The 23945-nt window shown below is 46.1% G+C and overlaps 1 protein-coding gene across 6 annotated transcripts in view; it reads left to right on the top strand.

Annotated features, from left to right (window-relative positions):
* The window catches only part of LOC144604136 (uncharacterized), a 54322-nt gene extending 39280 nt beyond the window's left edge, over positions 1–15042 (top strand). For 2 of the 6 annotated variants that reach the window (XM_078418316.1, XM_078418321.1), the window contains 5 exons: positions 8867–8932; positions 10208–11181; positions 14191–14343; positions 14457–14591; positions 14711–15042. Coding sequence is in view for 2 of the 6 variants with exons in the window: in XM_078418321.1 (XP_078274447.1) it covers positions 8867–8932; positions 10208–10290 (149 nt within the window). In the remaining 4 variants the exon portion in view is untranslated. Of the gene's footprint in view, positions 1–3488; positions 3584–5060; positions 5442–8866; positions 8933–10207; positions 11182–12441; positions 13360–14190; positions 14344–14456; positions 14592–14710 lie in introns of those variants that run through there. The other 4 variants (XR_013548690.1, XM_078418317.1, XM_078418318.1 and 1 more) reach the window with 4 other exon arrangements.
* Positions 15043–23945: the final 8903 nt, after the last annotated feature.

Genomic DNA, 23945 nt, shown 5'->3' with positions numbered 1-23945 from the left:
AAGGGTCTCGACCCGAAACGTCACCCATTCCTTCTCTCCCGAGATGCTGCCTGACCTGCTGAGTTACTCCAGCATTTTGTGAATAAATCGATTTGTACCAGCATCTGCAGTTATTTTCTTATACTACTATGTCTCTTCCTGACTTCGGTCTTCCCGGTCGAGTTTCCTTGCCTGGGTTAGAGCCGCCAACACGTCTGCCGGTCGGACTGGAAGCGTCTTCTGCCTCGACAGTTCCCAATAGGGTGTACCTGTTTGCAACAGGCTGAGCCACCGGACAGCCACTGTAGTCCACGTTCACTCCCCCCTGAAACAGTCTCCCACCTTCGCTCGACCTGGACCCTTGGCGTGACAGCCTCACAGTAGATCCTGTCCAGAAAACTCTTGCATTCCTGGATGGCCCCGAGGTCATCCAGCTGCTTTTCCAACTCTGCCACAAGTCCATTCAGGAGCTGCACCTGGACACAGTTCTTGCAGCTGTAGCTCCCAGAAGCTCCAGCTGTGTCCCTACCTTCCCACATCCTGCAGGAAACACACTGCACCAACTTATTGGCCATTACTTTATTGTCTAAAAAAAAAAACAGGCTTAAAAACAAAGGTAACTTCCTCACCTCAGCCTCCTCGCCGAAGACTCGCAGCCAAAGACACGCAGTTTTCTCACAGCGCACTTCCTTCGACAGGGCTGCACTCCCTGTGCAAGTCTTGCTTATATCAGTCACTAATTTACTTAATTGGCCAATTTACCAACCTACTTTAATTGATCAACCAATCCACGTACTCACTTCTATCCTGCCTTCCTGTCGAGCTTGGAGTTATGCGCTTTTCTGACTGACGACTATCGTCCCTTTGGCGTTCTTTTTAAACTGTCTTTTCACACTGCAATTACCGCATACTTTGCTCTCAGCCAACGGTAGTCCTTGCTCTGCTCCTGACTTTTTCTGACAGACTCTTCCTTCTGTTTCTGATAATTCTTCCACACCTTCTTCTCGTGTGGTACTTGCTAGGTGTGCTAGTCTTCGGACAATTGGGCCTAGATCTCTAGCTGAATATGGTGGTTGTACTGCAATAGTTAAATGGGGGACTGCCATACCTTCCAGCGCACATACCCTCTGTTGTGTTGGCGTTAGGCCGACCGCTAGGGCTATGCCTTCTTTTCCAAAATATAGATGCGGGCATACAGTCAGACTATCTTCTTGCCCTAACAATTCTTTTATTTGTTCTTCATATTCTGGGTCAAGATTCCTCAGATACTTTGCAGTACAATGCAAGCGGGTTTTCCAGGGGAGGACTTCCAGCATTAAGTAAAGTGTTTGGGCTGCTGGAGACAACGGTTAATAATAATAATAATATATTCCTTTATTCGTCCCGCACCGGGGAAATTTATAGTGTAACAGCATCAAAGTGGACAGCAAGAGAGCAAGAGATCATTCATTATAATAAAAGATACATAGATTGTCATTTGTTTCCCTGCATTCTTAGCTGTTATTGTTGACTCGTCTGCTGGGAGCAGTGCTGGTTGTGCAGTCTCACAGCAGCGGGAAGGAAGGACCTCCGATGTCTCTCCTTCACACACTTGGGGTGAAGGAGTCTGTCACTGAAGGAGCTACTCAGTGCAGTGACAGTGTCCTGCATGGGGTGGGAGTCGTTGTCCAGCAGCGATGTTAGCTTTGCCATCATCCTCCTCTCTCCCACCATCTGTACTGAGTCGAGGGTGCAACCCAGGACAGAGCTGGCCTTCCTGACCAGCTTGTCGAGTCTCTTCCCTTCCGCCGCTGAGATGCTGCTGCTCCAGCAGACCACTCCTTAGAAGATGGCCGATGCAACCACCGTGTTGCAGAAGGTCCTTAGGAGTGCCCCGGCACTCCAAAGGACCTGAGTCTCCTTAGCACATAAAGTCTGCTCTGGCCCTTTCTGTATAGCGCATCGGTGTTTTCAGTCCAGTTCAGTTTATTGTTGAGCTAGACACCCAGGTACTTATAAGAATCCACCCTCGCGATGTCCATTCCCTGGATGTTCACCGGTGTCGAGGGGACCTGGCTGCGCCGGCGGAAATCTACCACCCTGGTTTTCCCCGCGTTGATCCGGAGGCAGTTCCGCTGGCACCAGTCAGGTAATGGAAATTAGCCTTTACTGAATTCACAAATCACATAAACATTTGAGATATACAATATAATTTTCTAATTGAATTCATGTAGGGCTAATGATTGCTTTATTTTCAATTGATTGATATTGAAACAGTTACCAACACAATAAGACCAAAATCTAAAAAGTACCTTTAAAACCAAGTATTGTAAGCAGCCACAAAATCAGTCCGCTGAGTGTTTCCAGTATTTTCTGTTTTGATTCCAAATTTCCAGTATTCAGTAAACTTTTTGCTCTTACTAATTAAATCCGTAGCAGACATGGGCAGGAAAGTTAAATATAACTATATCGCAGAGCACAAGTCTTCACTGTTTGCAACTCCAAATTTTGTGCCATTTGCAAACTGACGAACCAATCCATCTACATTGTTGTTTATAATCACAAACGAGCGTCCCAGCACCGATGACTGCGGAGCACCACTGTCCACATGATGTGCCCATAGTTTTCTTTGTAATACTATTTCCAAGTCTGGAGTAAGACCTTGCATAATCACACTCTATATTTCAAAACGATAATGACAAGAATTATTTAACCTTAAAAAAAATTCTATTCTGATTTTCTTTAATAGAATTCCAAAATACTCCCTGATTAAAATGAATGTTAACTTATTTTAATCAATTTCCATGAATAACATTTTCTTTGTCTGAAGCATTGGGCTGTGGAAGTTTGCACAGTTTAGGCTCGCAGAAGCAATATTTTTCATAACAATTTCCAACACGCTGAGTGTTGATCCCATCTCCATTTTATGCCAACGTAGTCGAGTCCATCGCACAGATCAAACTCTCCACCATTTACACTTCATGATGTATCGGAAAAGCTGCCAACATAATCAAAGACTTGTCCCACCCTGGACATTCCTCCTATGTGCTCTCAGCGGACAAAAAGATTCAGAAGCTTGTTCAAAAGCTTCAAAAACAAATCTGGGTCACGTTCACAAACCACTTCAGATTTTTATTTTCGTCAATCCTCATTTTAATGCTTCTCTTACATGACTGTCATTATATCAGGCACCGTTTTGACCGTGTGTGAGCACTAGTGCTGGATACCACTGCACCAATAATCCTGAGAGCAAGAGTTCGGGTTGTTATGAGTTTGCTGTTTGAATCTTAACACCATAGTGTTTTGAGAATTTGGAAGTGTGCACCTTAAGACGCAGTTGTTGGAAGGTCATACAAGTGCATTCTCAGGTGCCTTTCTTTTGAGACCCACCAACTTACAAGAGGTACAGCTGTATCAATTGGTGAACTGAATTATGGGCAATCAGTGATGGCATTGCCAGCATAAATATTGACTGGGAATTAATTATGTAAAATGTTAAAATTATTAAAAATGTGCATATTTTTGTCTTTGTAAATGCAGAGAACAGATTGAAAGTTCGAGTCTGGAAGGTGAAAGTAGCCAGAGCTGTCTTCCCTGTAGACCGTTATCTAATATCATTAATGTGGTGGGTAGTGATATATATGCACAAACTGTTTTAACATCATGCCATTGGAATAACATTCATATCAATTTCTAAACTGAAGTTTTCAGTTAATGTTAATGTAATTTATTAATTCAAAACTAATGGTATCAATAACATAACGCAGTTAAAGTTCACAAGTTATAGGAGTAGAATTGGGCCATTCGGCCCATTGAGTCCACTGCCATTCAATCATGGCTGATCTCTGCCTCCTAATCCCATTTTCCTGCCTTCTCCCCATAACCCTTGACACCTGTGCTAATCAAGAATTTATCCATCTCTGCCTTAAAAATATCCATTGACTTTTACAGCCCTCTGTGGCAATGAGTTCCACAGATTAAATACCATCTGACTAACAAAGTTTCTCCTCACTTCTACTTCCTTTCTAAAAGAGCGTTCCTTAATTTGAGGCTATGACCTCTGGTCCAAGCCTCTCCCACCAGTGGAAACATCTTTCCACATTCACTCTCTATGCCTTTCATTATTCTGTAAGTTTCAATGTGATCCCCCCTCAACCTTCTAAACTCCAGCGAGTAGAGGCCCAGTACTGTCAAACCCTCATCATGTGCTAACCCACTCATCTTGAAGAAATCATTCTTGTAAACCTCCTCTGGACCTTCTTCAGAGCCATACACATTGCATTTCTCCTTATAGAGCCTCAGCATTACATGTCTTGCGTAAAGGTTTATAGTTAAGTCTGCCGACAACTCTTTTTCACTTTTATTGATTAGTACTCCGTTCCTTCCATCTCTCTTTCCCACTGGCTTTTTTTCTCTCGTGTACCTGTATTATTTCTTTAAGACAAACTGAAAGAAATGATTTAATTTGTCTGCCATTCACCATCTTTAATTCCCCTGTCTCTGCCTGTGAGGGCCCACACCTGCCAATGTTAGTATTTTCCTCCTGCAGTCCATTTTATGTTCACACCATTCGAGGCATACAGTATGGAAACAGGCCTTTCGGCCCACCTATTCTAGTCCCATTTTCTGACATTTGGCCCATATCTCTTCAAATCTTTCCTATCCACATGTGCCTGTCCAAGTGCTTTTTAAATACTGTTATAGTACCTGTTTTAACTATATCCTCTGGCAGCTCTCTCTATATATGCACAATCCTGTGTGTGGAAAAAGTTGACACTCTGGTTTTTCTTGAATATTGCCCCTCTCACCTGAAATCTATGTTCTTAATGTCCCCGACTCTGGGTAAAAGGCTGTGTATCCATCCTATCTATTCCCCTCGAGATTTTGCACACCTTGACTTTATTCCATCTGGCATTTCTTTATCCATTTCTTGGTTCTCCTCTGAGTTCTAAATGCTCCCATTCTTCAGGTCTAAAATTATTTCTGATGATTTATGAGTTTTTTAACACTCCCTTTAATTCCTCATGCCAGCCATGGATAATTCTTTTTTTTGGGGGGGGTTTGTGCATTAAACTAATTCTCTTTATTGTTCTTGATGTCAGATCACAGGGAAGATATACAAACATAATAAAATTGATCCTGGGACATGTAATGAGAAGAAGAGGATTCGGTTGATCTATGTAAAGCCTGCTGAACAACGTAATACATGGAACACAACGGAACCGATGGAAGGGGAGCAAACAACGAGGAGGTTGAGGAACAAAGTCGAGCCTGCTGAAGAACCATCGGACATTGAAGCAGTTAAGGAATCGCATAAGAAAATAACTGCAGATGCTGGTACAAATCGATTTATTCACAAAATGCTGGAGTAACTCAGCAGGTCAGGCAGCATCTCGGGATACTTGGGATGGTATTCAAAACCTTAAGCAGGTGAAATCAGATGTTGAATCACAAAATGAATCAACAAAATCAAAACCACCGTGGTAAGTAAACAAAGTGAGTTGCTTAGAAAGTATGAATACTCTTTAGAATCCCTTTGCAATGACTGTTGAAATGTGGGAAATGCACTGTTTAAAAAAATCAAAGAAGAAGCACTCGAGGAGAAAGAATAGGGTAGAACCAGTGGAAGGAAATGATGAACCTGGCAAACCAATTCCACGCATTGTGCATGGTCAACAAAAATCCTTTTGCTCTGACATATCCAGAAGGAAACAGCAATTTATTAGGAACTGAACATAATACTTGAAATGCAGTAGTCATCAAAAAGCGTAAATGAGATAATACCTTGCAATAAATGAGATAATACCTTGCAATTGGTGATTAAAATGATAGTTTTATGTATTAATAAGACTGGTCAATCCAGCTTTACATCTTCCTTTCCCCATCCCCCTCTTTGTAAAATACATTAACCTGACTTCTTTTTGTGCCTATTGAGTAATGTCGGGTGGTTCAAATTCATGCAGAGCATGAAGAACTCCAGTTGCTTTGTGTCTTCGGACCAAATAATAAAGGTGATTAGATAGGAAGGGGGAAATTCAGACTGTCCGATTTCTAAATCCTATTTAATGATCTATATCAGAAAGTGTACGTCATTAATGCATTCTCTACCGATACAATAGGAAGGATTAGTATGCGGGTGATTTATGTGTTTGCAAAGACCGAGATAACTAGCTTAGCGGAACTTTTTATTTTAAGAAGCAAATTTGTGCTGGGGTAGGGGTAAAGAAGGAATGTCACCCTCTAGTGTCCAGTAGGTGTCCCTGCCTCAGGGAATGCTGCAAGATTGTATTTGGTAAAGGAGAATGATCACAAAATAATTCAATGGGTTTTACAAAGGAGGGCAGCACAGTGGCGCAGCGGTAGAGGGGCTGCCTTACAGCGCCAGAGCCCCGGGTTCCATCCTGACTACCGGTACTTGTCTGTGCGGAGCTTATCCGTTCTCCCAGGGCTGTGTGTGGGTTTTCTCCGAGATCTTTGGTTCCCTGCCACACTCTAAACGCATAGAGGTTTATAGGTTAATTGGTTTGGTAGAAAAATATAAATTGTCCATTGTGTGTGTTGGATAGTGTTAATGTGCGGGGATCGCTGGTCGGTGCGGACTTAGTGGGCTGAAGGACCTGTTTCCGCGCTGTATAGCTAAACTAAACTACAAGTTAAAAATACAATGCTTACATATCTGTTGTGCTGCTACAAGTAAGAATTTTGATTCAGTCTGAAGAAGGGTCTCGACCCGAAACGTCACCCATTCCTTCTCTCCAGAGATGCTGCCTGTGTTACTGATTTACTCCAGCATTTTGTGTCTATCTGCGATTTGAACCAGCATCTGCAGTTCTTTCCTACACACTAAGAATTTTGATTAGTACATGTGTCAGGTGTTATGTGGAGAAGGCAGGAGAATGGAGATGAGAGGAGAAAGATAGATCAGCCGTGATTGAATGGAGGAGTAGGCTTGTTGGGCCGAATGGCCTAAGTCTGCCCCTATAACTTATGAAATGAAAGCTCGAGAGCTTTTAATATTGAGAGCATCATTTTGAAAGCCACTTCAATGGTACTTTATTGTCTCATGTACCTAGGTAGAGTGAAATTCATATTTTGTATACAGTACAGTAACAATTTTGTTCTAAATAGGGCACAATCGTACTTAAGTACAGGAGTGTGAGATTAGTAGATAACAATAAGGAACTACACAAGAGTTGCCATTTTTCCAGCGACAATTCGAGCCTTTCAAGTTCAGAGTTATCAAAAAATGTGAGAGTCTTAACTTGGCCATAAAGGCACATTGTCCAGGCGGTGGCAGTGGGTTGGGGTTGCAGGGGTCAGCCTGACCAGGCGATGCATTGATGGCCTCCACCGTTGCTCCGCCGCTCCATGCCGCTGCAGGCTGCAGGCTGCATCTGATCCACTCGCATGGCCATTGGGAGCAGCACCTGATCTAATTGAACCCCAGGCTGTTGCAAGGCCTCCAGCGGCCCCATCTTGCCGACATGTGGATCTGGAACACGTCGACCCGCGAACACGCCATCCCTCGCCTCAGGCGACCATTGCTTCTCAGCCTCCGCGCCCACGGCGCCTCCCAGGCATCTGACCTTGGAACACCCGGAGCGTCTCCAAGGTAAGACCCCAGCAGATCACCCGCACTGTTGGGACTGTTTTAATTTGTATTTTCACTTGCTTTTTGTAAAATGGGGAAAATTATTTTGATTAGAAAGGGCACCAGGAACTGCTACTGCAGAGTAAATAAAGGGGAAACAAATGTCGGTATCATCTATATATTAAAACTTTTGTTTGTTTGTTCCTGAACTACAGCCAAAATGGTACACGATAGCGCGACAATTTTAGGCTCACCTTACTCACCGTTATCCCTTTAGTGTTAATGGAAGACGTTTCATTGAAATCGGTGTTATATTTTTAAAGTTATTTTCATTTTAAAGTTTAAATCTATCTCCTAGTGAGGGGAGAAGGTAGGGGGAGGATAAGGGGGGTTGAGGGGGATGGATGGAGTGGGGGGAAGAGGGAGGGGGTCGAGGGAGGTGGAGAAGGGGAGGGGAGGAGGTCGGGGGAGGTGGAGAAGGGGAGGGGAGGATGGAGTGGGAGGGGGAGGAGGGTGTGAGGGGATGTGGGGGAGGGAGGGGGGAATGGGAGAGGAGAGGGTGCTGCACCAATGCAGGAGAGGTTTGGGCCCAACGGATCCACTTGGTCTAGTTTATTTATATTATCCCTTCATATTCACCTTTTTTACTCTATTACCCTCTTACTATACAATTATCAATGCATGCTAAATTTATTGGAGGTGGATAATAGTTGCTCAATATATTTTTAAATGGATGTGCCGGGAATTATCTTCCATGAGCTACAGCAAAGAGACAGTCTGAACATTAATTGAATTAAATTACTTTAAATATTTGTGCCTATGAAGTCAGCTGGAAAATCAAAGAAGCAGCCTTATCAATGGCCACTTATTTGTGGAATAAGTGTTTAAGTTCTATACCAAGCTACTATTCTCCTAAGTTACCTTCGAGGTGTCTAGTTTCTGTAACTCAGTAATAACAAACAATAAATGAATTATCCCTATACCCTCGAACCATGAATAACATTTCATTGATGAATGTAAAACTGTTGAAAAAAAAGTATTTTTCAATTGCTGAAACTGCAGGGTGTAAAATTATTTTTTAAGTGCAACATGTATAATAGATTCATGATAAATGTTGTCTTTTAATATAATTATAGTTATCTTCAGTTTGAGTTCTACAGCTACTGAAGATAAAATATACATTTCAGTATTTGGGTCATACAGCATGGAAACAGGCCTTTGACCCAAGATGCCCCAGCTACACTAGTCCTAATTGCAGCAATGATCTCCTAAGCCAGACTAACATGTTTAATGGTTATTTTGTCTGTCTTCGTTTAGGTCGACACGTTGCATCCAAGGGTCCCAGAATACCAGTATGTGGCCATTGGGCTGAACTCGATCTTGGTAAACACAAATTCCCCATGTTTGGTGTTGTTTGTTTATACTTAGTTTGAACAATGTTTAATTTTTTCAGCTTCAGCTTTCACATGTAAAGCTTACAGCATAAATATCTTAAAACAATTATTCTTCAGAATGAGAATCGGGGGAGAGGGGGACATAGAAAGGGAAGTGTAAGGTGTTAATACGAGACATCACGGAAAATGGAGAAAAGATCATTGTTAGCTAGGAGAAGGTGACAACGAAGCATGCAGAGAAAATTTAATCAGGGAAATAGTCAGACTGGTCAGAGAATTTGGAGGGGGAGGGATGGGGAGAGGGGGAAAGCAAGGGTTATTTGAAGTCGATATTCATACCGCTGGGGAGTAAGCTGCCCAAGCAAAATATGTTGTGCTGGTCCACCAATTTGAGCGGGCCCTCACTCTGACAGTGGAGGAGGCCCAGGACAGAAAGGTCAGTACGGGAATGGGAGGGGAAATTAAAGTGTTTAGCATTTTGGAGATCAGGTAGCTTTAGGTAGACTGAGTGGAGTCAAGGATCGAACCTGGGTCTCTGATTCAAGATTCAAGATTCAAGATTCAAGATATCTTTATTTGTCTGGCGTTGTGGGGCAGCAACTCCACCATCTGTGCCACTGTGCTCCCTTATCTGCTTCAACCACACAAAATACAGGGGGCGCCACACAATGGCTGCCTCACCTACAGTCTGTCTGTCCTTGTTTTTGCCTTCCAGCACAGTGAGGAATGTGGAGGAGTCACTGTGGTGGATGTTCATGTTAAAATGTATTTTGTGTGTCCTGTTGTTTTTTATTGTTATGACTGTATGACAAATGACATTTCTCATATGATGCCAAACATAATCACAGATTAGGCAACCGGTTTGCAGACCCATTACATTTAGTATCCCAAGAGTGAAGCAGTGTGACTATTCGCATGGGGTAGTTACGTTTTTTCAGGGAAAGTCATTCATCATTTGAACTGTAAAAAAAATAATTATTGTCTATTATTAATTCAATTAATATTGCATTAAGAATTGGAATTAGAGTCCAAATAATGCCTAGAATTATACAATATGGTAAATGCCATTAGAGCTAAATGTACAAAAGATATTTTGTAAACTATGACTTACACACTGCACTAAAATGTAAGTTGTTTGGAAAAACTCAATGGCTTGTTTTCAGAAGAATTTAGATTTGTACAATTAGTTTGTACTTTTGGTGCTGATCAGAAAATGTTATTGTTCTACTTTTAACTTTGTATATTTCTCATTTATCTTATTTAGCTGAAATCTTTGTAAATCAATGGCTACCGTACCCATCGTTCTATTCAGGATCGAGTCCAGCCCCCGACATCTGGTATAGATGAACAGATCAGACCCATGCAACGTAAACTTTGTTCCTTCCATTCCGATATGTGTGCATCCACATTGAGCTAAATGGGAGGATTCAATGTTCATGCTGTTGGATTGTAAAATACCCAAGTGGAATATAAGGTGTTCTTCCACTTTTGAGTGTGGCCTCGCTCATATTGATGGAGGTGGCATTCTAGGTGAGACAGAGGTTCACATGCTCCTTCCTTGTCTGCTGCACGCAGTTTTCCAATGTGGCCTCCTACATCGGTGAGAGCAGGGGTGGATTGGGTGGCTGTTTCTCTGAGCACCTGTGCTCGATTTGCCGGGATCCGTTGGGTCTTCCGGTTGCTGGCCAATTCAGCCCCCCCGTCCTACATTTGCCCTCCAGTCCGAAGCTGCCTTCTATACTGGAGTGGGGCCAAATGCATTGAGGTGGGACAGCACCTTTGGTTTCGCTTGGGTACCTTGTATCCTAATAGCATGAACGTTTTGGCAAACACCTGCCCACTTGGATGTGCACACATTTCTCCCTTTCCATTCGTTTCAACTTACATAGATCAACCTTTAGACCCTACCTTCTTTTCTATGGTATAAGAACATCTACATGTCCCATCTTCAATACGCTCTGAAGTACTTCACCTTCTGGCGACTTCGCCCCAACCCATCTGAGACAACTGTCACTGCCTTTCACCTCAGCAATCGGCTGGCCAATGCAAAGCTCTGTGTCCTTTTGTGGTGAGCTGGTGAAGAATGAGGAATTCCCCAAGTACCTCAGAGTTACCCTGGACCGCACCCTCATCTATCGCGAACACCTGAAGAGGGTGGCTGATAAACTGAAAGCAAGGGTCAACATCATCAGGAAACTTGGGAGAAGCAGCAGCAAGAATGACCATTGGCTGGACTTGGTGAGTCACAGGCAAAGTAGGTTTAAACAGAGCGCCAAAGGCAAGTTTGTAGTCTTTCAGTGAGGGTCGGGAGAAGCACATACCTTCAATCTCATCAGAGGAAGGCAGGTTAAGAGTGAGTGCGGGGATTAGCTGAGCAATTAAGTTAGAAGATTGGTAAATTGGCCAATATATTAATTGAACAGCTCATATAAGAAAGGCTTGCTCAAGGGGAGCGGCCTGTTGGGGAGTGGCCTTGTTGAGGTAAGTGCCTTGTGAGTAAAGTGCGAGTCTTTTGCTCGAGAGTCTCCGAGAAAATGAGAGTTTCCTGGGCAGGATCTACAGTGAGGTTGTCACACCAAGGATGCAGGAAGAGCGATGGTGGGTGACTGGGAGAAAAGGGAGTAAACGTGGAGACTCCGGTGGCTGTGCTTAATGAAAACAAGTACGCCCTCTTGGGAGCTGTCGGGGCAGAAGACGCTTCCAGTCTGAGCAGCGGACAGGTCGGTGGCTCCAATCCTGACAGTGAGACTTGAGACAGGAGATTCTGTGGCGGCAGGCAAGACTTAAAGATGGTCTGTTGCCTCCCTGGTACCCGGGTTCAAGATGTCTCGGACCGACTTCAGAACATCCTCGAGAGGGAAGGTGAACAGCCAGAAGTAGTTGTGCACGTGGGCATGAATGATGTCAGGAAGAAGAGGAAGGAGGTTCTGCAAAGTGAGTTCTCGGGTGTTTATTTCTGCAGGGTGGTTATTTCTGGATTGCTTCCTGTACCTCGTGCTAGTGAGGGCAGGAACAGGGAGATAGGGGATATGAATGTATGGCTGTGGGGCTGGTGCAGGGAGGAGGGATTTAGATTTATAGACACCCAAATATTTGTCACAGCCTAGAACTAGCCAAATCACTTGATGTCAGACAAAAACTATGACTTCCTGGTGCAGAATGCAATTAATTTATTAATTTTTGATCATTGTACTTTTTTTGAAAGAAAAGTGCACTCATTTGTTTCCATCAGTTCTTGTAAAATGAAAACTTTATGGTCCAATCTTTCAAAACAATAATTATTACAAATTAAATATGATTTATTACTGTGTAAATTATATTGAAGGTAATAGTTTCCAATATTTGTTTATTTTTATAGCAATATATTTAGTTACTTAATCAGTATCCTATTCAATTATTACGTTAAATATGATTTATTACGATGTGCAAATTTTATTAAAGATAATTGTACCAAATATTTTGAATAGTTTTTTTATAACAGTGTTTTCAAATACACAGGACGTGATGTTAAAATCCAAAGTGCCAACTCTCAACCTGCTCCCGGTGGTGATGGAAGGCTAAAGCACTCACCTACGCTTCTCCGATGTTGAGAAAGGCTGGGCAGACACGCCATTGGGGTTATCAAGTGGGCTCCTATTTTCATCGACTGGGCCCAAGATGTCTCCAGTAGGCTCAGCGGTGTGTTCTGGTGCCCCAGAACCACCCCCCTCTGCATCTGCCTAGCCGGCTTATTTGGGAGACCAGATGTGGTCTTTCCTCTTCAGCCAGAGCCACTGCCTACTCCGCTCTGCCACCCCTGATGTTTCATTGTTGGCCTGGCGTAGGGCTTGTCCGCTGATCCCCAGGTCCTTCATCAGTCTTACAGTTGATGTTGCCACGAAGCTCCGACATCCAACTTCTACCGGGCAGATCTTTGCTCCCCGCTGTTCTGCCTCCGCTGCAAGCTCCGTATATTGCAGTTTCTTTCTTTCAAAGGCTTCCTGCACAGCATCCTCCCAAGGGACTGTGAGCTCCTCAAAATACACCATGCGCTGAGAGTTGGACCAGAGGACAAGATCAGGCCTCAAGTTGGTGATGGCCATCTCTGATGGAACCGTAAGCCGCTGGTCCACGTCCACCAGCATCTGCCAGTCCCGGGCTGCCTCCAGCTGTCCAAACCTGGTCCTTGGTGGAATTTTCCGTTGCCTTTGGTCTCCCTTCCGAACAAAGGCAATTGACATAACTGGGTCGGTTGTTCTGTGCAGCAGGGCATTGTTGGTTGTTCTCCTGCTTTCCAGAGTTGCTGCCAGGCATTTGAGCACTTGATTATGTCTCCAGGTGTACCGTCCTTGGGAGAGGCTCACTTTACACCCAGTGAGGATGTGCTTAAGCGTGGCTGGTGTTGAACACAGGGGGCATGATGGATCTTCACCCAGCCATTGGTTGAGATTTTTATATTTATTTATCAGTATTCTATTCAATTATTACAAATTAAATATGGTTTATTACCATGTGTAAACTTTATTAAAGATAATTGTTCCAAATATTTTGAATAAGTTTTTATAGCAATATTGTGGCGGATCAGGCGTCTTGCCTTTTCTCTGGCCTCCGCCAGGCCACTACAATATAATGATCTAGTTATTTGACTAATAAAGTGTGATTGTGATTGATTGTGATTATTTAATCAGTATCCTATTCAGTGAGCAACTGAAAACAGGAACAGAAAAGCAGGGCTCAATGTCAGCAACTACATGAAGGCAGATTGTTTAGGAGACGAGGCTGTCGCCACACGGTTGCCGAGGTGTCGCCTGTCTGCTCGTGAGTCGTCTCCAAAGAGTCGTAGCGTTTTTCTGGTTGCCGCTGGATTTTGAGATGTTGAAAACTTTTCGGCGACAGTGAATTTGACGCCGATAATCGTAGCTTGACGTCTCCTGACGTAACAGGTGACGTAGGTTGTCGCCAGGTGACGTAGGTTGTCACCAGTGTTGACCGGTGAATTCCATTAGCGACTACCTATGTCAACCGGCAACAGGTACAGAGTTCCCTGACTGCACCTGTACAACGTCATGTCGTGTGGTAGCTGCTGTCTCCATTCTCTTGCATGCAGGCAATTCACATTGATCTTTATTTTTTTTACAGATGACCAACTATGTGTCTTTTTCAAAAGCCAAAGAACAAGATACAAGAGTTCTCTTTTCATCCATCCATCCACCTTCTCCTTTTATTTCCAAAAATTAATTACCTGTATCTTACCTATTTATGTTGCAGCTCATGCAACAGGCAACAGAGTCCAGATAGGCCATGGCACAGCCCCGGACACCACGTGACACCTTCCTGGGATTCTTGAAGAATGAGCTGCTCAAGATCCCAGATAACGTGTGGTTTAACTACACCATCACTGCCCATAACTTCTTCCAGCCAGTGAATATTTTCAGTGATTTTTGTGGGATTTTGGGGACTTTTGACTTTAATATTTGACCTTAAAATTTATAGTTATGTATGAAATATTCACACTTAATTCATGTGTGTTGCAGAATCTGCTGTAGATGGGAAACATGGGACAGCAGCAGATGGGACGGGCTCTGATGGGACCACCACAGCAGATGCCACTGATGGGACCACCACAGCAGATGCCACTGATGGGACCACCACAGCAGCGGGCTCACCAGGTATCTAATTTTGTAATGCTTTGTGTGAATTGGAGTTGGAATTCTTTGTCACCCACAGCTTGGTAAAAGTTTTGATTTCTTTGCCTTTCGCTTAATATTGATATGTTTCTGTGTTGCAGCCACAGTCACTGATGGGACCACCACTGATGCCACCACCAGTGATGCCATATTATCAGCAGGCAACATCATTACCATCACAGCAGGCATACACTGTATTGCAGCCGGCAATAACAGATGAGCCCTGCCTTAACACACCCACACTTGCACCAGTGACACCAGGGCGTACCCCCAGAACAGAGACCCAGGACGCAAGTGTGGATTTTAGTTTGGATATTCAATCTGATCACCCATCACTGTAATGTGTACACATAAATGACGTTAGGTTTTGCATGTTTTTGCACTTGAATCCTGTTTGAAGTTTATTAAATTTTATTGAGATTTATATTTTTATCTGCACTGTTGTATGTTCTCATCAACCTTTATTTAAAAAAATGTTTGTTTCAATAAAGGAAATTTTTGACATTTTGATAAAAGATTGATGTATGAAGTTATTGTATTTCAGAGTAGTTTCTCATGGCATCACTTTCAAATAGTCAAGATGCAGAATGAATGGAAACCCTACCATACACCCCCTTTAATAGGGATACCGGGTGATTCCATTGCTTTGGAGGCCACAATGACGTGAATTGTCTTCAGTTGTCTTCAAGGGTCGTAGCTTGTCGCGGGTGGACGTAGGTTGACTTGGCGACATGTTAGTTGTAAACCTGTGATTTCTACATATGAAGATGTAATTCCACTTCCAAGACCAAAGATTTCAGCTGTTTTACGTGTCACCTTTGCAGCAGGTGTAGGTGTGCTAGATTGTGCTGATGGTGCTTGACTTCCAGTTGATTGTTCATCCATTTTCAGCTGTGTAAAACTTTATTTCACAATAGGCAAATTAAAGCGAGAAGGGTCACAAGATGCAAAAGCAGGGATGAAAATGATAAATAATCCCAATTTACTTCAACACAATAAGGCTTGCAGACAGTCCCTATCACTAAAAATAGACTGGGGAGTTTCCACAATCATGCAATTAGATATTCTCCTTGTCAAGCTTTTGGAAATGTACTTTCCAGCACACTAAAAATAGACTTGACTTAATCTTTCACAGAATTGGAAGAGAAACCAAATATCATCAATTACTAATTTGTATGGGAAAGCACCAACTGTAAAACCACATGTATTTCTATGAAATTCACAAAGACTTGCAAAAATATATATGGAAGCTATTATTGTGCACATATTTAAACTCCATAAAAGCTACCCCATGTTGCTTTAAACATATCTGAACAAAAAGGACGCACTAGAATATAGCACTAATATGTACAATAAACACTAAAGGCAGCTAATATATGTTACATTCATTAATGGATCCTATTCGAATAGCTGCCGTATGAACATAGTAGAGGACATAGCGCTCCAGATTTGGGCTACCGGTGGACCCCCGAAACAACTTCCGGAAAGGGAGAAGGTAGAGAGTGCAAGAATCCCTGGGGCCATTTCCCACAGTGACAGGTATCCCCCTTTGGAATAAATATGTTGGGAGATTGCAGGCAGCTATAATGGGAGGGCATTTTAATTTCCCTAATATTGACTGGGACTGCCAAAGCACCAAGGCCTGAGATGAGCCGGAATTTATCAAATGTCTGTCAGGAAAATATAGACAAGAACATGGAGAGTTGTGGGACAAAGTAAGCTATTAATAGAGATTATGTCCTTCTCAATAAATAGATAAAGTGAAACTCATAATGCCCATCCGTATTCTGATTGTATGCAAAATAACTGATCCTAGTCTCGATTTATCGTATCTTTAAAATAGTATCTCTTTGCTACTGCATTAAAATGTTGGCATATGTTACACCGTGAAATTCCTAGAACGGTTCTTGGGCTTATAATTATTTAACTGAAAGGATTGTGGTCGACAAACGAACTACCTTGATGTCGAAGGTAGATTTGTGGACAGATTATTAATATCAGTGTTATGTCTCTGCTCACATGGTAAAAGTTAGACCACATGCTGGTTGTTTCCTTTAAATTCATGTTGTGCATGTGGTTGATAAAGCCAGCAATTCTTGCCCATCCCTAATTGTCCTGGAGAAGGTGGTGCTGGGCAATCATCTTGCAATGCTGCAGTATAGTGAAGGTCCTAACATTGTGCTTTTGCCGAGGGAACTCCAGGACTTAGGCTCAGTGATAATAAACGACTGACAAATATTTCCCAGTATGGTGTGTTACATAATGGGGAACTGCAAGTGTTGGTGTTCCTAGGAGAGAGGTCATGAGTTTAGTTTAAAGATACAGTGTGGAAACAGGCCCTTTGGCCCACCGAGTCCACGCTGACCAGCGATCCCCGGACACTAGCACAATCCTACACACTAGGAACAATTTACAATTTTTACCGAAGCCAATTAACCTACAAATCTGTACATCTTTGGAGTGTGGGAGGAAACTGGAGCACCCAGAGAAAACCCACACAGTCACAGGGAGAAAGTACAAACTCGCACAGACAGCACCCATAGACAGGATCAAACCCGGGTCTCTGGCGCTGTGAGGTAGCAACTCTGTCTCTGCGCCACCATACCTCCATGAGGTTCTGTGAGTGTGTAACCGGGGTGAGTAACTGGTAGCATTTGTAGATGGGACACACTGCTGCCGCTGGGCTGCGTACACTTGAATCCTGTTTGAAGTTTTATATTTAAAGTTCGAAGTTTATTAAACTTTATTGAAGTTTATATTTTTTGTATGCACTGTTGATCACCTTTTAAAAAAATTAAGGACATTTTTGACATTTTGATGAAAGATTGATGTATGAAGTTATTGTATTTCAGAGTAGTTTCTCATGGCATCACTTTCAAATAGTCAAGATGCAGAATGAATGGAAACCCTACCATACACCCCCCTTTAATAGGGATACCGGGTGATTCCATTGCTTTGGAGGCCACAATGACGTGAATTGTCTTCAGTTGTCTTCAAGGGTCGTAGCTTGTCGCGGGTGGACGTAGGTTGACTTTGGTTGCCATAGGTTGTCGCCTGTGTGGTCATACGTTGTAGTAGGTTTTGTCGTAGGTTGACGTAGGTGCGATCGTAGCAAACGATTTTTACTAATTTTGCCAAAGCCAATGAACCTACAAACCCGCGTGTCTTTGGAGTGTGCGGGAGAATCCGAAGAAAACCCACGCAGGTCACGGGGAGAACGTGCAAACTCCGCACAGACAGCACCCTTAGTCAGGTTCGAACCCCAGGTCTGGCGCTGTGAGGCAGCAACTCTACCGCTAAGCCACCCTATAACTCTCAGCAGCTTCTGCAGATGCGCCATACAAAACATCTGTGTCGGGATGCATCACAGCACGGTTTGGGAACAGCTCCATCCAAGACCCGCAAGAAATCTCAGAGAGTTGTTGTCGCAACCCAGACCATCACACAAACCAACCTCCCTTCCATCGACTCCATCTTCACCTCACGCTGCCACGGCAAGGACAGCAGCATAATCAAAGACCAGTCTCACCCCTGTCACTCCCTCCTTCCCTCTCCCATCGGCAAGAGGTACAGAAGTGTGAAAACACACACCTCCAGATTCAGGGACAGTTTCTTCCCGGCTGTTATCAGGCAACTGAAGCATCCTCTCACCAACTAGAGAGCGGTCCTGACCTCCCATCTACCTCATTAGAGACCCTCAGACTATCCTTAGTCGGGTTTTATCTTGCACTAAATGTTATTCCCTTTATTCTGTATCCGTACACTGTGGACGGCTCGATTGTAATCGTGTATAGTCTTTCCGCTGACTGCACAGCATGAAACAAAAAAGCTTTTCACTGCACCTCAGCACACGTGACAATAATCTAAACTAAACCTATCAACCATCTACAAGTTTGAACTAAATTATACTCTCCCTCTCCCTCTCTCCCCCTCTCTTTCCCCCTCTCTTTCCCCCTCTCTCTCTCTCTTTCCCTCTCCCTCCTCCTCCCTCCCCCTCTCTCTCCTCCCTCCCTCCCCCTCTCTCCCCCCCCCCCCTCTCTCTCTTCCCCTCTCCCTCTCTACCCCAGACACACGTCTAGGATGGGTCTCTGACACTGGGCGCAGCAGGGAGAAGAGTTCAAAGACGTCTCTCCCACAGTAGGGGCGATACCCTCTCGAAGAAACTACCTCCAGCGAGAGCAGAATGACAGTGAGCGCAGGATAAATGGTCACCGTGCCAGCACTGACCCAAAGCCAATACTCTGGAGAGGGGAGGGGAGGGGAGGGGAAGGGAGAGGAGAGGAGGGGAGGGGAGGGGAGGGGAGGGGAGGGGAGGGGAGGGGAGGGGAGGGGAGGGGAGGGGAGGGGAGGGGAGGGGAGGGGAGGGGAGGGGAGGGGAGGGGAGGGGAGGGGAGGGATGCACCCCGGGAATGACCCGTATGAGAAAGGGGTCTTGAGTTTCAAGAGGCGGGTTTTCATGAAGGTGGAAGCGGGGTTGGGTGCTGAGGGGAGCTTCGTTGTGGAGCATAAGGGTCTTCCCAATCGCGTGTATTGGAGCTGGGGAGAGGCGCAGTGTCATGCGTGCAGAGAGTTTGGACATCTCCGTAGAGAGTGTCCTAAGAGCCGGGCCGCTGCTAGAAATTCTAACGCAGGGGCCCAGGAATGCAGTGCTGGCCCGTCCGGGGCGGCCCGCCATGCCTCGGTGGCCCGGGGTGGAACTGCTGACTCGGCTGGGGCTGCTAGCTCCGCCTCGGTGACCCGGGGCGGCACTGCCAACCCATCAGGGGCGGCAAGTTCTGCCTTGGTGACCCGGAGCAGTGAGGGCCCCCGCCCCCTACGCCCTGAACCTGTGGAGGTGGTCGATGGCGAGGCGCAGGGGAAGGGCGAAGGGGGTAGGAAGGTTGGGAGAAGCAGAAGAAGAGGAGGAATAGGAAGGATGAGCCCCTCCAAGAGAGTCAATCACAAGCGGATGGGCCCTTGCCTAGACCTGAGACCACCCAAGGGGTGTTGGGCCCAGTGAGGTCCAGGACACACCTGGTGTGGCTCAGCAAGGAGCTGAGGTGAACCGGAAGGGGGCAGGAGGGGGCAAACATGGGGGTAGAATGGGGGCAGCGGGTGGTGTGGAGGCGGAGGACCCTTCCTTTATGGAGGTCACCGTACCTTCGCATGCCGGCGGGACAAAAAGAAGGCGTGCGCTTGGCGAGGAAGAGCAGGATCGTGGGCCCAAATTAAGGGGGAACGGATATTTCGAGACCTTCCACCCCTGACGAGGTCGGTGACCACGAACTGGTGTCTTATGGGCCGGAGGATGGGCCTCTGGTTCAGGGACCTTCCGCAGGTGCTACCTGATCAGTTACTGGGATCGACTCCCCTGAAATTGTTTCCTCTGGGCCGGTGGCGGCCCCCTCGTCACAGGGGCCTTCCGAGGGAGTCATCTCATCGGGTAGTGGGGTTGGTGCCCCTGGGAGTGTGTCCTCTGGGTCGGAGGAGGTCCCCTCGTTTCAGAGGCCTTCTGAGGGTGTTGGCACGCCAGTTGATGGGACTGGAAATGTGTCCCCTGGGATGGGGGATGAGCAGAGTCAGCCTGAGGGGAGAGGCTCGGGAGATCAAATGTTCCACTCTGTGCTCCTTATTAGAGCCAGTGGAGGTAGTGTGGGGTGTGCTGCCTCACCGGTTGAGGTAGTAGGGCAGACTCCAAAAACACCAGCTCTTTCAGTGGGTGTTGGTGAGGGTGGTGGAGGGTGGAGACTCTCTGGGTGCTGCCAGTGGTGTGGAAACTATGGGTGCTGTGGGGGGCGGGGCGGTTATGGGTTGTGACCCTCCTTTGGATCTCGTGGGTGCCTACGTACCAGGGACCCTGGGGGTGCCTCTTGTTTTTTCTTCCCCAGGCCCAGACGTGGGGGGTGATGGGAGAGTGCAGGAGCCTGGCCTTTCACCGGACAGCTTGTTGCTGTCAGAGGTATCGGGACCCTCCCTCAGCATTGATTCTGGTGGTGGTGTCATGCCGGAGGAGGGGGAGAGTGATGGGCTCGGCCTGTGCAGTGGGGTGAGTGAGCTTTCAGCAAGCTGCAGTCCCTCGAACTCTGACACTGGCCTTGAGCGATGTGCAGAGGAGGCTGCTGCTCCAGGTGTGAGTGGGTTGGCGGAGTGCCCAGACTCCAGGGCTGTGTCTAGAGCAGCCATTATCTGTGAGATTCCGGACTTTCTAAAAATAAATAGATGTGCAAGGACTAAAATTGATGCGGTGCGGAGGCGGTGGGCAGATCTGCCAGGATTTATTAAGGATCTTGATAATATCCTTGGCAGCAAGGGTAGTGATCTTCCTGTGTCTGAGAGGCTTCAGTTTGGGGAATTCTTGAGGTTCCTCAGGGGGAAAGTTTCTGAGTCCACGAGGAATGTGAGGAAACAATTCTAGTGTGTTTGCACATTCACAGTAGCCACATTAAATTTAAATGGTAGTAGAGTGGGCTTTCGTAGATTTCAGCATTTATCAGTCCTTAGAGACGGGAAATATGCAGTGTGTTTTCTGCAAGAGACGCACTGTTGTCAGTGACGAACCCACCTGGCGACTGGAGTGGGAAGGGGGGGGTTTACATGAGCCACCTCAGCACAAATTCGAGTGGGGTGGCTTTTCTGTTGGCCCCGACTTTTCAGCCAGAGATCCTGAAGGTGCAGGAAGTTGTGCCAGGTCGTTTGCTCTATCTGGCCGTGAGCCTGGATGGCATGCCGTTGCATTTTATTAACGTGTATGCCCCCAGTACCGGCACGATGCAGGCCTGCCTACTTCAGGAGGTGACTGCTCTGTTGAGCACTATTGATAGCGGAGAGTGTGTTTTTCTGGGGGGAGATTTCAACTGCACACTTGAGGTGCGAGATCGTTCTGGTATTCAGTGTGCCCCTGCTGTAGCGTTGTATGCGTGGAGCACCACGCACCTCCTCTATCTGGGGGTGTACCTGAGTCCCACTGAGGATGCTTGGCCGGCGAACTGGCAGGAGCTGGAGATGAAAGTCGTCGCTCGGCTGGGGCGCTGGTCAGGCCTGCTTGGAGTCCTTTCTTTTCAGGGGAGGGTGCTGGTCATAAACCAGCTGGTGGCCTCCATGTTGTGGTACCGGCTGGCTACTCTTGTCCCGCCCTCCATCTTTGCAACTACTTTACAGAAGAAGCTGGTGGACTTCTTCTGGGGAAATAGGAAGCATTGGGTTTCCGCAGCGGTCCTGAGTCTCCCGTTAGAGGAGGGCGGCCAGTCCTTGGTATGCGTGCGTACCCAGGTGGCGGCTCTCCGTCTCAGGACTCTGCGGAGGTATATTTATACGGAGAACCCCCCCAGGTAGCACGCACTGGCCACGTATTTTTTCCGTCGGGGTTGTTGCCTACGGGGGGGTTTTCGCGGCTCCCGTTGGTGGGCATCAGTCGACCCGCCTTACGGGGTCTGCCTAGTTTCTATCCGGACGTGCTTAGAGTGAGGAATTGGGTTGTTTTCAGCCAACGTGTTGCTCCACAAGGGGAGGGGGTGGTGTGGCTGCGGGAGTGGCCGGTCCTCACCCTGTCATGGCGGGTGTCGAGGAGAGGCGTGCACCTAGAGTGGTTCTGACTGAGCTTACCCCCGCTCCGTCAGATTTGCTCATCGGGCCTCGGCTCCGGGATTTTTCTCGGGCGCCGGCTCCACACAATTCGAGCCGCCTTTCCGAGATGCCCAGCGTGCCGTTTCGTGATGCGAAGAGACGCACACTGTACAGAATGCTCCTGCACATTCTACACCTCCTTGTCTTCGTCTACCGTCCTGACACATCTTGGTGGTCTGTGTTACCACCTGAGGATGGGGGCGGACCTCAGTGGGGGTCTCTCTACAAGGGAGTCGTTCCCCTTTACATCAGGGACCTGGGGTGGAGAGTGTCGCACAGAGCGGTGGCGTGTAATAAACTGTTGAGTCGGTTCACGGGCTCGTCGGCCGCCTGTATTTTCTTCGGTGAGGAAGAGACTGTGTTCCACGCGTATATGGAGTGTGAGAGGTTACTGCCCCTGTACCAATATCTGAAGGGGTTGTTCCTCATGTTTTAGTTACACTTTAGTCCTACGATTCTAGTGTTTGGACACAAGGCAGGGAGTGGGGAGGGTCGTTCGGGGGGGTGGGACCTCCCTGTCGGTTTGCTCTTGGGCCTGGCCAAGATGGCCATTCGCGGGTCCAGGCAGCGGGCGGTCAATGGTCTTGCCAGAGTCGGCTGCCTGCCCCTCTTCCAGGCCTACGTCCGTGCGCGCGTGTCCCTAGAGAGGGAACACGCGGTGTCCACAGGGACTCTGGAGGCCTTCCGTGGACGCTGGTCACCGCGGGGGGTTGAGAGCATTGTAAATAATGAAGGCAACATTGTACTATAATGATTACTTGATGTATTGTAACCTCTGAATGTGGTTTTGATGTGATGTATCATACGTTTGTGCTGAATAAAGTATTTGAAAAAGAAAAAAAAAGAATTTATTAGCCAGGTATGTAAGAACATACAATATATATAAAATGAGATACATAAAAATGAGAGGAACACTGAACTTTTTAATGTTTATTATGGATTGTAATAATCCTATAATAAATAACTAAAAAGTCCAGATCCTCTCATTCGTTATATATGAATGTATATTTATAACTTTTTTGCTATTGAGGCTATTAAACACTGCAACCTCCAAATAGGCTCCAAACTATACAGTCTAGGGGGAATATTTTTGACATTGCACTATTGTATGTGTGTGCATGGAATACTGAACACTAAGTGTTTTTGTTATTTATTATAATAGTATTATTAAAACCAATAATAAACAAAAACTTTTTTTTCACACAGAGAGTGGTGAATCTGTGGAATTCTCTGCCACAGAAGGTAGTTGAGGCCAGTTCATTGGCTATATTTAAGAGGGAGTTAGATGTGGCCCTTGTGGCTAAAGGGATCAGGGGGTATGGAGAGAAGGCAGGTACAGGATACTGAGTTGGATGATCAGCCATGATTGTGGCGGCGCCTAACGGCAGCGGCTGACTAGCAGTCTGTCCGTCTTTTTTTTCCCTTTTTTTGTTGTGTGTCGGTGTTGGGATGGTTTTTATATATATTTTTTGGTTGTGTATGTGTGGGAAGGGGTGGTGGTGTGGGTGGGTGGGTGGGGGGGGGGGGAACTTTTCTCTTCCTCACGGCGCGGGGTGCGGCTCGGCTGCGGGGCCTAACATTGCCGGTGCGACTTGGCCGCTGGACTTTACATCCCGGTGCGGCTTGGCCGCTGGACTTAACAGTGCCCGGTGCGGCTTGGCCGCCGGACTTTACATCCCGGTGCGGCTTGGCCGCTGGACTTTACATCCCGGTGCGGCTTGGCCGCTGGACTTT

Source organism: Rhinoraja longicauda, chromosome 21 (assembly GCF_053455715.1).
Source record: "Rhinoraja longicauda isolate Sanriku21f chromosome 21, sRhiLon1.1, whole genome shotgun sequence".
Classification (NCBI taxonomy): Eukaryota; Metazoa; Chordata; class Chondrichthyes; order Rajiformes; family Arhynchobatidae; genus Rhinoraja; species Rhinoraja longicauda.
The sequence above is the reverse complement of the archived record's forward strand: the minus strand, read 5'-3'. Positions and strand labels throughout refer to the sequence as shown.